At 36.1% G+C, this 14,467-nt stretch overlaps 1 protein-coding gene across 4 annotated transcripts in view; it reads left to right on the plus strand.

Annotated features, from left to right (window-relative positions):
- Positions 1-7,408, plus strand: part of LOC139120831 (F-box/WD repeat-containing protein 4-like) — an 82,752-nt gene extending 75,344 nt beyond the window's left edge. For 3 of the 4 annotated variants that reach the window (XM_070685410.1, XM_070685409.1, XM_070685408.1), the window contains exons 7-8: positions 869-1,010; positions 6,014-7,408. In XM_070685410.1, coding sequence (XP_070541511.1) covers positions 869-1,010; positions 6,014-6,130 — 259 coding nt within the window. In that variant the 3' untranslated portion in view covers positions 6,131-7,408. The remainder of the gene's footprint in view (positions 1-868; positions 1,011-6,013) is intronic. The other variant, XR_011549151.1, reaches the window with a different exon arrangement.
- The last annotated feature ends 7,059 nt before the right edge of the window (positions 7,409-14,467 follow it).

A 14,467-nucleotide genomic window follows, 5' to 3' on the forward strand; every position in this document is an offset into this window, starting at 1 on the left:
GAAATCAATCTATTTAGCAGACTACCCAGCTAAGGAGTGCCTGTGTTTTTATGAGAAATAATAAGCCAGTAAATGTGAGCAGTCTCCATATACCAACGCAATCACTTCACTTAATGGTAGTTGACAAGCAATTTACCTGGGTATGTATTGAAATGTTTGAATGAAACAAATTGGAGAAAAAGACAGACAGAAAGTGTGTACATCATAATGAATTTGTTCCTTCATTCCTGTATGGCATGTTGAGCCCACTTTCATATGTTACTGTCACAAAGGACACATGGCCAGCCATACAACTGAAATTGCAGTTCAGAAAAGGCAAATGTGTTCTTTGCGTTATTTGTTGTGTCAAACTGCATCACTATTTGTCAGAATTCATAATTTACCATTACAGTGTGTGTATTTGTCCAAAAACAAGAATACATGTGATCATCGGTGATGGAGAAGGACATTTTATGCTCTCATCAATTTGATCAAAGGATAACTTTAATGAAACCACATAAAAATGGTTACAATATCTACCGGTACAATGTTTGAAGCACGTAGATTAACCACGGCATGTTAAGGAATCACCAGGATTTCAAGTGATGGATTTATAAGTGCAATTTGTGATATTGTAAGAGCAAGAAATCAGATACTTTAACATCCACTCTTGCTCTCTTGAAATACCGGTATTATAAACAAAAGCTTCAAAAGTTTCGGAATTTCAGAAAAAATATTGCAGATAATGAACACAAACGCTGGGCTTCACAATATTTTATATCTCATGAACTACTTCCCATCAGAAACTAGATAAAGCAATGATATGGTAACTCAGACCCAGTATTGTGACATGTCAACTGAACTTGTTTTCCTCTCTCTCTCTGTGCAGTACATCTGTCTTACAGTTTGAGGAACCAGATGACTCGGCCATTTACTGCATACAGACAGATGGTAAAAATCTGATAGCATCAGGGTCATCACGGTATGGCGTAGTCAGACTCTGGGATAAGAGAATGACAAAGTGCATGCAGGTGAGACTTGTTATGCTTTGGAACGTCTTGGACTTGTCTTCAAGATGGACTTTGGAGTGATCTTGCAGGAAATGTTCACTGTCAACACTAATTAACATCACTGCCGTCACTGTAACCACTATTTAAAGGGCCAATGATGTTTTCCTCTGTTTCTATATACATTGAAATAACTTTACAGAAGTACAGTATTCACCATGGTATTGTGACTGCAATGTTATACAAACGGAGGCACTGTTACATTGTCACTATCAGGGGAGGTGTGAATTACTTTAATTACGTACATACTCAAAGATTTAAAGCAATGGACTGGTCACACTGTTTGGAAATGCCAATTTCACACTTGTAGTGGAATATTATCCACTAAATGTGGCGATAAATGACTGTGAAAATAACACATATCATCCTGGGGCCACTAGGAGTGATCCTAACATTTGTGTTCAGACAATTTCATAGGCACTTTAAGCCTTTATGCCTCTGACATAGCTGTAAAGCAATTCACTTGGTTGTAATTAAATTTAGAGTTCAGTAGTTCAGTGTAATGATGAAGGGTCATTATAGTTGACATTCACAGTGATTGAATTAAGCCCATTTTACTAATCAGTGAACAATAACAAAATCTAAACTGGGCAAATACTTAATTATTTTTCAGCAGTCTGCTGTAATTACACAATTAAATTATGATGACAATTTTGGTCTGAAGATTTGTAGGTCTATTCATAAGGCCATAGACAAATCAGTCTATGTTTCAAATGTGAAAATGGATCTGTAATGTCTAGAGTAAACTTTTTTATTGGTGTGAAATGATGACATTCAATGATATGACATATTAACTGAGAATTTAAATAACAAAATGCCAAGTTAACTTTTTGTTGCTGGTGTCTTCCTCTGTGAGTGAAACCATTTAATGCAGTCAGTCTCCAACTTAAGCAATCATATAATAATTATATTAGATTTTGGAATTCAATCTCTTTTGACTGAGTTATGCACTATGTTTTAATGAAAAATGACAAGAGCAGAAATTGAGGTTCTTTAATTTATCAGTATAAATCACTTGGGAAGAGACAAATTGGTAGTTATAGATTCTCACAGTGCCTAAATATCGTCCAAAATATCCATAATCAGTGCTGCAGGTTTAGCAAGCTTAACAGAAAAATACCGTTCCCACTCTTTACAGAAATACTGAAAAACTGTCATGTTGGTATACTTGTCAAAATACATCCACTTAGCGAATTTTAAGTCCTCCTGTGTTAGTTTTGTTACCAATATGGAGGTTGGTATCCGTATAGACCCCACCACTGCCTGAATTTTCAACTCACAGAGTACATTCATGTGGTAAGCATGCTATTTCCACTGCAAGGCTTGCTGCACGCTGAGCCTCAAAAAGTCGTGTAATGAAATCAATATTTTCATAGACTACAACAGTAATAATCAGAAAGATGAAAACACAAGAGTGTAACGCTAGTAGATTCCGAACGAATTACATAAATAATTTTCAGAAACAACAAACTCTAAGCTGGTCACATTACTGTTGGTTCCATAAGGATTGTGCCATTGCGCCATAAATGTAATTTTAGAAACTGATCATCTGAGTTGGAACTTTTTATGCTATATTACACCTTTGTGTATTTTTTATCAAAAGTGAGCATGATTCGATTTAGTAGGATAAACATACAGGTACAAGGTATAACTTTTGAACACAGATGTCATGATCCAAATCTGCCAAAAATGACAATGAAAATGGCTGTGCACTTCATTCACAATGTTGTCAAAACCATGTCCGTTTTCAAAGATTTTCATTACCTCTGGCAATATCTGCAGCAAGTGTTGACACTGGCAATTTTGTTAAGATTTATGAAATTACTGTACTATTGATGTCAATCACCCTCCATTGTAATACTTCAATCAATATTTCTGTTTCAAAGTTTAAACATTTCCGTTAAAAATTACTGTATGATAAAACTCAGAGTTCCCAGATATTGATAGCAATACATAAATATCACTATTATGGGATTGCCAGAATGAAGGTATTCATGGTACAGTTACTGGTTTCTTTCCCAAGGTCACAGCTCAAGATTAGCTGAAGTGCCTTGTTTTGTCAGGATTTGAAGCTCAGTACTCATATCATCATTAAACAGCCACTATGTACAAGAAATCAATAGTTTTAAGGATGGGCCTTTTTTAATGTTTGATACTTTGACCCCAGGTAATACCAGTCAACATTTTATCAACAAACTTTCCTGATAGCTGTGAAATTTGCACACGATGTGAAAGACTTCTCTCTCTCACTGATAGTGAGTTATACTTCAGTCCGTTTCTGTCATTTTCAATCAGATTGCCAGACTATCACATTTGTACGCAGGATGGAGCAGGCTTACAGCACTGTACCTAACCCTTTTTTGAACAATTCTTTGTAGACACAGGCTAGGTATAAAAGAAGGATCACTCAATATCATGTTGTTTCTGAACACATGCAGAGTACAAACTACTGGTACATTTATCTCATTATGCGTGATATCTACATTAATATTTTATGTGTATTTCCAAAGATGAAAGGCATGTTCCAAGAGGTCAATTGCATGAAAATTTTTCAGCCCTACGGCTTCCACCCAGATCCGCTCTATTGGGTGTGTTGGTAATTTATCAAAAGACAATCAAACAGACTGTGACCTAATGGATGTGTGTTTTAGACCAGTCAACTACCGTATTTATGATTCATTATCCACTTGATTTCATGTGCACGCATCGTGCATTTCTTAACCCTTTCACCACCATGGTTTGTCCCAAATCCATTGTTTTCTATGGTAAGTTGGACCTGTACACAGGGAACTGGGGTTGAAAGGGTTAAAATGGTATTTTGTTGGAACAGAAATTTGTTTGTTGCTCAAGTTTTGCCGACAAATGTTTGTAAGAAAGCCTGACTTAGCGCACCAAAATTAGTGTTTACCATACAAGAAAACTCATTGAAAGGGATAGATGTTATAAGAACCTGTAGGTATTATTGGTCCTAAAATCAGACAAATTACAACACAATTTGCATGTCAATCAACTCAGCCTGCTGCAGTGAATAATTCTATCTGAAAAATCTAATTACAAGTTGAGTTCCAAGAGTTGTTGGATTTTTTCTTTGGTGCCTGTCACACCATGACTTTCCAATGGCTTACAGAAAATTGATAGAAATACAGAAATATCTACCCAGGAATACACACAGCAACAGTAGTGCAAATGTTGATAATTAGTATCACCAAAAAAATCATTAAAGTTTTGTGAATTAGATCATTAAACCTTGACGTGATAAATCTTATTATAAGTTATTTTAGAAGGAGTTACTTGAGTTCATGGCTTCATTTAATCAATACTCTAGATGGTTAAAAGTTACTAACATCAACTTTACATGGCTGCCTCATCCTGCAAATCTACCTTTTTTGTATATCCCTAAATAAGTTAGTTGTTGCTATGACAACGTGGTGGGACCTCAAAGTTTTTTCCAAAACTGGCAGTCTTCACATGAAATTTTTCCTTTTGAAGTAGGCCTTAGAAGGAGCATTTCATGTGTTCACTGAGTAGAAACGACCTGAAGCGAAAAGTCATGCACTTAAAATCCCATTAATGTGCAATTCGGACGCAATCAGTGGACTGATATGTGATTCTATGTGTGTCTATTGATCCTAAACACAAGCTGAACGTGTCTTAGGTTAGTGAATCTAGATCCAAGATAGCTCCACCATTGCCATCGTAGAGGTGCTCTTCATCTCTACTGCATATCATGAAATTTAAATTTGCTTCAGAGAAAGAGAGATAACAACGTGAGGTTACTGTATTTCACAAGACTTCATGATGTTTTAAGATGAGATGATTAAAGCGTTGTTTCAACAGTGCCACCAGTGGCCACCATGTGTAATTTTTAGCTTGTACATCTGACCTTACTCAGTACACGTCTAAAACTCTGAAACTTAGTAGTAGAAAACATAAACCTGTCGTGATTTTCAACACAATGGAATTCATCCTTGTTCATACTGTACATACACTCACAGAATAAGAACACGGAAGGTTATACCTTTGGTTGACCCAGACGAACACTTCTCACAATCAGCTAGTTTATGAGTAGTATTCACAGAGACATATATCAAATGAGTTTAACCCTACCATATAATTTACCGATAAAAGCAGGGTTTGATTAACATAGCAGTCACAGAAATCCATTCACATCACGGTCACACCAAATTGTTATGCAAATTCATTGATACTCATGAGTGAAATTCCCAGGCAAAACATTGAAGAAAAGCTGACAAAGATTCTGATATTTTGAACTTATGCCCTATCCAAAGTTTAACCTAGTTCTTTGGAGGTCATGCTGTACATGAGTGTCAGTTTGTCATTGTGACCAGTGTTGTACTTCTCAGAAAACAGTCTAGCTAACACTGAAAGCTTAGCAAGTCAATGACTATGTTTAATCCATGACAGATGAAATACCTGACTTGAAAGCCAGTATCATCTTACCTATGTTGATGTGTGAAAAGAACACAAAATTATGCATTGACTGTCAATTCAGTATGGTATAGTATTGCCAATGCAGTCAACGTCTCTTGCATTCTCATGTCTTCAACTGTTGGCATACCATAGGACCTAAACAAAGCCCTACATACCTGGGGCAAGATATGTGGACATACAGTCTCACCCACCGTGACACTATTCACAAATGTTTAGTGTACTTTGTATTCATTATTGTACCGGTATGTTTAAAAGTGTTTTATCCTTAGAAACGATCATAGAAAAGTGTAATAATTTTGTCATTCCGGAATTCAGGATTAGAATTATGATGTAACAAAGATATCTAATTATTCAACATTTTCCAATAAAGAGACGGATAATGCCAGGTAATTCTCATATAAAAATAAGATTACAAAAACTGACCAGAGAGGGCGATGTTAAACCTCTCAGGAATACTATTTCATCAACGTGACTACTAAGGTTTCTACATTATGTCTCTTCTGTTTTGTTAACAGACTTTCTACGTGGGTTCTCATATCAGCAGTCCAGTGTACAGTCTGAAGTTCAACTCTACACAGATGTATGTTGCGCTGGCAAACTGCCTCCGCAGGCTGGATTTCAGGAGTCGATAAAATGGAAACATCTTTTCACAAAGAGTACATTTCACTTTTCCATAAACAACAACCCTTATTTGTCATTCATGTTCAAGTTATTCTGCCATGATGAGTGACACCCAACTCAAACAAGCTATGATGAGTGACACCTAACCCAAACTTACCTATGATAAGTGACACTCAACCCAAACCTACCCATGATGAGTGACACCCAACCCAAACCAAGCCATGATGAGTGACACTCAACCCAAACCAACCCATGATGAGTGACACTCAACCCAAACCTACCCATGATGAGTGACACCCAACTAAAACCAAGCCATGATGAGTGACACTCAACCCAAACCTACCCATGATGAGTGACACCCAACCCAAACCAAGCCATGATGAGTGACACTCAACCCAAACCTACCCATGATGAGTGACACCCAACTCAAACCAAGCCATGATGAGTGACACCCAACTAAAACCAAGCCATGATGAGTGACACCCAACCCAAACCAAGCCATGATGAGTGACACTCAATCCAAACTCTTCCCACGATGAGTGACAGTCAACCCAAACCAACCAATGATAAGTAAAACCCAACCCAAACCTATCCATGTTGAGTGACATATAGCCCAAACCTACCTATTATATGCATAACTAGGGGAAAATGCTGATAATTTGTCCCAACAAATGATAATATCACCTTGCGATTATTTATATGCCGACAAATAAAATACCTTTAAGTTTAAATAAACATTGGGATTGAAGGACACTAATTATGCAAAAACTAGGTGTTTAAATGTGATGTGGTACATGCAATATCTTCAATGTGCCTCACGAGAATAATGCTCCTGAATTTAGCTTCATAATACATTTAGAATAAGCTTACAAGAGATGATTGTGTGACATGTAGATATTGTGCATTCTGTACCATCAGAGCTGGTATTGGTTTTTACATGTCAGTGATGTAATGTGCCTGGCTTGCTTGTGTTTCAGTTTGTGTCAAGATATTTATTTGTAAAATATAGTTTCTATTCATTGTTTGTGGATTCCAGAATTCAAAATTATAATTGTCTTAATCTCCTGTGTAAAAGTTGAGACAGATTTCAGACATACACATGTGATATTGTGTCAGCTGTAAATTTCTATGTGTTTCTCTACCCACTCACTTTGAATGTTGATATTCCTCCATACACAGAGAGAAATCTTTGCATGTTATTGCACTCACTAGACACTTTACGATTACAAAATGTATTCACTGAAATTCATTTAGTCAGCATGTAATCAAAAAGAACAATTAGCTTTAAATGTTTGTTGTTATTTACATTATGCCATAAATATATACATTTTCAACAAGTCTCTTGAAATATGAAGTTGTTTCATTGAGTTAGAAGTCACTTATTCCTGTCTTGTAAAATGAAATATTCCAATATAAAAAAGAATGAGAGACATTTTGACAGATAACACGGGTGACTACAATTGCATGAGTTTTAAGTATATAGTTTTAAAGGGACAAAGTCGGCCATTTTTTATGAATTTTGTTTGATACGAGATACTGCTTATATTGTTTGGCATGTTGAAAGATACTCAATGAATGGCTGACCATGCATATATTTGACCCCGGTTTTATACACGATACATGAAACCATCGCGAAAATGGATTAATGGTCATGACCATTAATTCATTTTCGCAATGGTTTCGTTGATCATGTCTAAAACCGGGGTCAAATATATGCATGTTCACCCAGTCATTGAGCATCTTCAAAATGCCAAACAATATAAGCAGTATCTCGTATCAAACAAAATTCATAAAAATGACCGACTTTGTCCCTTTAAGTACATTTACATCATATTTTTCTCACATCATTTTGGTGCAGTGTTGTACAAGTACGATGACTTTTTTGCAATATTATGGCATAGCATGGTAACATCACTTGAGCAAGATTTCCTAGTACAGTATTTAAAGTTCTGCATTTCTGTGTGCGCAAGATATGAATATTTTTAGGTACATTGTAGTCATGGATTCTTGAGCTGGTGTATTTGCTTTGATACTATTGCAATTGATGCATTTCTCATTCCAGCCTTGATTTTGTTCAGACCAGGGTGATACTAAATGTGTTCAAATAAGTCTTTTACTCTATAGTAAATGCAGGGCATGTAATTCTTTATCCTCATTAGTTCAATCAACTGCCATCATAGGCTTAGTCTTGTTGTTTTTTGTTTTGTTGTTGGTTTTTTGGGGGGGTTGTTTCTCTATCAAAGATCTTTTTTGTTTATTTTATCACGTAGGTTTTCTATATCATAGTATTTACTATTGTCATATTCTTGTAACATTTGCTGAAAATCTTTACAGATTTTTGTGATTTTCATCTTGTATATTATCTTTTCCCAGTTTGAAGGCAAAAAAAAAGATATTATTTTACTATTGGTCATTTTCACGACGCTTACACAACCCTAAACTTTTGATGGTATCTGTTCATAAATCAGCATTTCTATCAGCAAAACTATTCTTGCCTGAAAGAAAGTGACCGTTGCAAAACATAACAGATCATTGTGATTATGGTTTGATGTTACAGGTTTAATCAATGAAATTACCAGGATATAAGGTCATTTAGGGTCATGAAAATGGCCAATTTCAAGTACTCCATAACTACCAGACATTTTTGATATGCATATTCATCTATCACAGTGTTGTGATAATTGAATGGTGTAATTCTGATAGAGGCTTTATGAATCAAATGAAATGCAGTGTTTGGCCAGGCAAACAAAGATTTATGGATCACAAAGTCAAATGGAATACTGTTTGGCCAAACAAAATCACAGCTTCCAAGTGTTACCCACCACAGCAGAGCAAGAACAAGACAACCAAAATATAATGTTCATAATGAACAAATCAAATTGGAGGCTTCACTCTAAGTATTAACCCTTGCACCTCCATGTACATCAATGCAGATCAAACTTGGCCATTTTAAAAGAATAGTGTGAAGAGTTAAAACCACTGTTATGGAGCTACAGGACTTTGTTTCTTGTAACAAAATACTTGGTGTTTGAAGTTGCATGTATATCTATGATACTTCAACATGTTCTTGGTGAGAGTATTGATTGTTTTCATTGTCTCTGTCATCGTCTGAAAGTTTCTGTCACTCAATATAGCATTCAGATTTGTCTTCAGCTATCACAAACAGCATGTCAAAAAAAATGTTTGTTGTGTTGTAGGCATTTGGTGCTAAAATATGCCAAGGAAAACACTGGTGAATCCTTTAGATTAAGGTAATTCACCCCTCAAAACTGAAAGTTTTCAAATTTTGCTCAAATTTCACTAAGCAACTTTAAGCCATTCTCTTTTATATAATTACCGGTGAGAATGAAAATCAAGGGTCACCAGGCAAAGAATTTTCCTAAACTGTATGAATATGTAAAATTGAAAATGGTTGGCATACCTTGCTTCAATGATGTTGAGAAAATTCAAATTTTCAAAATTTAGGAAAACAAGAGAGAAAACTTGATTTGCTCTTCAAACTTCAAAATGAGTTCATACAAGCAACAGAGAAGCAAAGTATTGTACAAATTTGAAAGACTTTCTATCTGTACCCGAGGTGCATTCTATGATGATAAGCAGTCCAATTCCAATGCGGCTTGTAGAATGTTTTCAACACTGCTATAGTTTCTGCCTTTGACAAATTATTTGATAATATTTTGATTGTATTAGTCATGAGTTCAATGGTCTTTGATGTCACTGTTTTAGTGTGGTCTCACAAGAGAGTATGTACATGATAGTTTAATGCATGACAGGAACTAGTACTGTCTGTGTAAAGTAAGATTCCATGGAAAATAAAGCAAGGAGTGTTGACTGGTGAAGTTTGTGCAATTGTCTAGAAGCAATCCAGGGGTTTTACAGTGTTGAATTTATTTTACATAGTCTGTTGTCACTTCCATCGTGAACTCAAACTTCCAAATGAATCGAAATGATGTCAACAAAATGCAAAGACTTTGCTCAAAGGTATACTTCTTACTAATGACATGTGCCACTGATTGTTTACAATTGAAAGGAAATAAAAAAACAGAAAAAGGCAAATCTTGCATAAATTTAAAAATTAAATTTGACTTAACAACAGATTTAAAATATAATTATTCTGCATGTTGAACATGCCTTTATTGACATATATTGGTACACTTACAAAATGGCAAAGAAATAAGAAATTTTAATCTAAAACTTACCATGAATATTGGAGGGATTTCTGACAATGTAATATTTTTACTAGATAGTATTCAATATGTACTTTTTTCTAGAATCACCTTAATTGAATAATCCTCTGTGTACCCAATAGTTGGGGCTTTGGCTATCATCAAATTTACAATTATTTTGAAAAATCTATGATGTAGCTATAATTGCAATGAACAAATCTGCTAGACTCTTGAAAAGGAAGAGAAATTTCTTCATGTGTTGTAGATAATAATTACTACCAAGATTGTCCCTCTATTTTCTCGTTGATCATGTAAACTTTGTATCGGATTGATCAGATAGCAATTCAGAAATTGTAGATACTGTTGATTTTGTAACTATAAAAGACCTTGACTGCAGTACTGATGTGATTGTAAGACACCAGTAGACATGCTCATGAACTTAGACCTTGTCAGGCACCATGAACTTTGACCCTTCCAGTACTGACACTTCATGGTGTGCAACTTAGTTTCATCGTTATGTGATTCCTCATTTTTCAACCACTCAATACTTTTACAAATCCAAGTCATGATTATGACAAGACACTAGAAGTTCTTATGCTATTCTTTGTTAAATGAAATATTGATACAAAGGTTTTACCTACAAGTTCTGTACTGGAATGGTCAACATTTTGATGTGCGCATACTGCATCTTTCATACTATTCAAGATATAATGACTAATGGTTCAAGAGATAGTCAATTTGATGTATATCATGTTTATCTGCCTAGATACTGTAAAACTAATAAACTTTATTCACCAGTAGCAAAGATCAAACAAACTTTAGCTCTGCAAATGTTTTCTGCTCACCAGCAATGAATGAAAGTGCTGATATGTGTGTGTTTTCAAGAGTGTGTATCATTACTTCCTTTAGAATTTGTGTCCGATCTTTGGGATACCTTTTGATTGAAAGTATAGATGTGTTTGTGTGCATGCCTCTTATTTCTTTAAAAAACTATGCATGGTGTTGAAATGAATGTGAATATAATAATTTAGATGGCGAAACAACTTTCACTCGGTTCATTCATATTTTTAAAAAAATTTGCTGAAGAAATCAGGTAATCATTTCAAGAGATCAGGAAATCCAAATACATCTTATCTGTTTTTAAAAGCAATTTACATATATGTTACTTCAATGAATTTCTGCATCGTGTACAAGTTTTACGTAATTTCTTCAATTAATTTAAGGGAATCCTTTAATGAAAGTTTAGAGATTGTGAAAAATTTGTCACTCAGACATTTCTCTTAATTTCTATGTCAGCTAGACTACTAATAAACAAGAAGCAAAACTGAAGAAAGAAAAAGAAAGATACACCTGCTAGGTTAAAAGAAGCACCTAGTTGGATGCCCATGCTTTTGTGACATCTTGGTAGTGTAAATTTATAAAGCATTTTATTCAAAAGTTACTTAGGTGTTTGATTCAATCTGCATTTACAAATAAGGGGTGGACTGTTTAATATTCGGAGGGGGTCTGGAAGATTTAATAGGTTGCATTTTTAGCTCATATTTGGTATGTATATAAATACCAAAAAGAGCTGATATGGTGAGTCAGTGGCGTCTGTATGTCTGTATGTATGTATGTATGTGCAGATGTATGTCCGTTGCACCTACCATCTCAGTATTTGGTGTACAGGTAGACCCAGGGGTTGAGATGTGACCTTGTTCAAATGAACATGTCAGCGTGTCAAAAATATGCAAATGAGGTAAGAAAAAGGGAAATCCTGCAAATGTGCAGGAGTGGTAACATTAACTGAACTAGCCCAATCTGAGTCAGAGCTTCTATGATCTCTGACCTATTTGTATGCAGTGTACCTATTATGTGTAGGAGTGGTGGCCGTAACTGAAACAGCTTATGAGTCGTTTCCTGTCATTGTTCATGAACTGTTACATATTAGCAGACCTGTTCAAACTAAGAGGGACTGTGTTGAAACATTCCTCTGCTATGCATGTTGCTAAAGTTACCTCCAGTACCTAAAGTTTCAGACCTTATTTACTTTTGTCATTCTTGTTTTCTGGTTTAAATATTTCTTGAATGGACTGATTCAAACCAAATATGAGCACACTGTCCTTGACAGTATTTTTTTTCGCACCTGATCCACTGATCAAATTTTTTTTCACTCTCTGATTACTGGTAACTTTTTTTTCTCGCACTCCTCATTTGGATACTTTTTTTCCCGACAACAAATGTACAGTCCTCTACTGTGTGCAGAGTAAAATGTTGCATATTAGATAAGCAGTTGGAACACAATACTTGTACATATATTTACCATCTAACATATGGGAAAACAAAACAATTTGAGCGACTGATGAAGGAACTGCACTTTGGTTCCGAAATACCGTTAGGGAGCCGTCATTATTATCGAGTAAACACCCCCCCCCCCCACCCCCCCCCCCCCGCCAACCATGATGAATTTGAGTAACCCCCCTAACTCAGAAATTTTGTCCGACCACCCCACTTAGAAAAGTTAAATACTAATACATGTATATACAAAAATACAGCACAAAATGACAACACTATGGATATAAAAGTTCATGCTATAACCAGTATCTAACCGTATAGTATTGTTTTATTTGGATGTGAATAATGACAGGGTTTTCACTAGGATATCTGACTGGACAGAATTTGAAAGTACAGGGGGGAGAACACGCGAGATGCTGAGGGGGAAGCATCAGAGGGGCTGTCTCTATCTTGCATGGAAAATTTCATGAAACTGATGTGTGCAATGCTGCAGTCTGGTGCAATCTGAAAGGTGTTTTAAATGGTTTTTTTCTAAGTAGAACTGTTAAAACACCCCAAGGGGAAAGCACAAGAGGAGATCCCCTCTCATATTGAAAATTGATGTCTGTAGTGGTGCAATCTGAGAGGTGTTTCAATTTATTTCGCACAAAAAATTTAGTAACCCCCTTCTTCCTCTCATCATTTTGAGTACCCCCCCTCTTGAAAATTGCAATATTTTGATTCTCCCCCCCCAGGCGGTAAATTATTATGGCTCCCTTAAAGATGAATCACTCTAACATATAGGCATTTCTCCCGGGGACCCTGATCACATGCACAGGGTCAAAGCACTATCAAATCACCAGTGTCTTGCCATGTTTCTCCATATCATAAAACCAGATTGATCGATTCAATATACCACATCAATAACAAAGGTAGAAAACGATGTTTTAAGTTGCCCTCACTTTCCTTTATATATAAGTTATAAAAAAGCAAAAGTTGCTACATGTACTGACCACAATTATACCCTTGGGATCGAGCTATATGGGGAAGACGTTAAAATCTAAATATAGCACTCCCCAAATGTATTTGGTCAAAGAACCATTGTGTATCTGACACAGTCTTCAATTTGCGCCAGAAGGGTGCCCTGAAAATAAAAGAAATGTGTTCCAGAAAGTAACTTGTGATGGATTTTTTTCCTTTCACCTTAGTGAGCCATCTTTTTTTTCCTAAGCCCCCTCTGGCTGAATTTTCTTTTTCATTTACATTCACTGGGAATTTTGTTTTAAATCTTCCAGATCCCCCCAAGGATATCAAATGGTCCACCACTAAATATGTGTTCTTTTTAATTCAAGGCATTTTGGATGATCATGTGGGGTAGAGTTTTCAAGGGTGATCAAATCATTACAGTACGCTTGCCGGATTCTGTGTGGTAAGAGAACAGCGCCCTCGGTATCATCTGGCCCAACCTTGCCAACTCAACTCCGGTTCAAACTCCCTCTCTCCCTTCCCGTATTGCCTATCTCATTCATTTATCGGTCATGACATACAACGGTTCCGTCACATCTAAGACTGCGACATTACAAGTTTGACATTGCAGTCAGTTAGCATGTACAAGCGAAAATCTGCCGATTACTGTTGTTCAAGGAAAAACAAGTATGCTGTATTCCGGGTGCTGTATGCACCACCGAGCACCCGCATAACAGGCAGGACCCACATCTAGCCCTACGTACGATGCTGTGTGTTCCCGCGTTGTACGGCCTTCCACCACATGTAGGCCAGGAAGACCGTGCTTGAACCAAACTCCAAATTCTTAGGTCGGGGTGGGGGGAGGGGTTACTCTAAACATGGAGGTAGTAGAGACTACCTCCATGCTCTAAAATAAATGGATCGCATCAATATACATGAACAGTAATGTTATCATGGAGGCCA

The sequence above is a fragment of the Ptychodera flava genome, chromosome 20 (assembly GCF_041260155.1).
Source record: "Ptychodera flava strain L36383 chromosome 20, AS_Pfla_20210202, whole genome shotgun sequence".
NCBI classification, from domain to species: domain Eukaryota; kingdom Metazoa; phylum Hemichordata; class Enteropneusta; family Ptychoderidae; genus Ptychodera; species Ptychodera flava.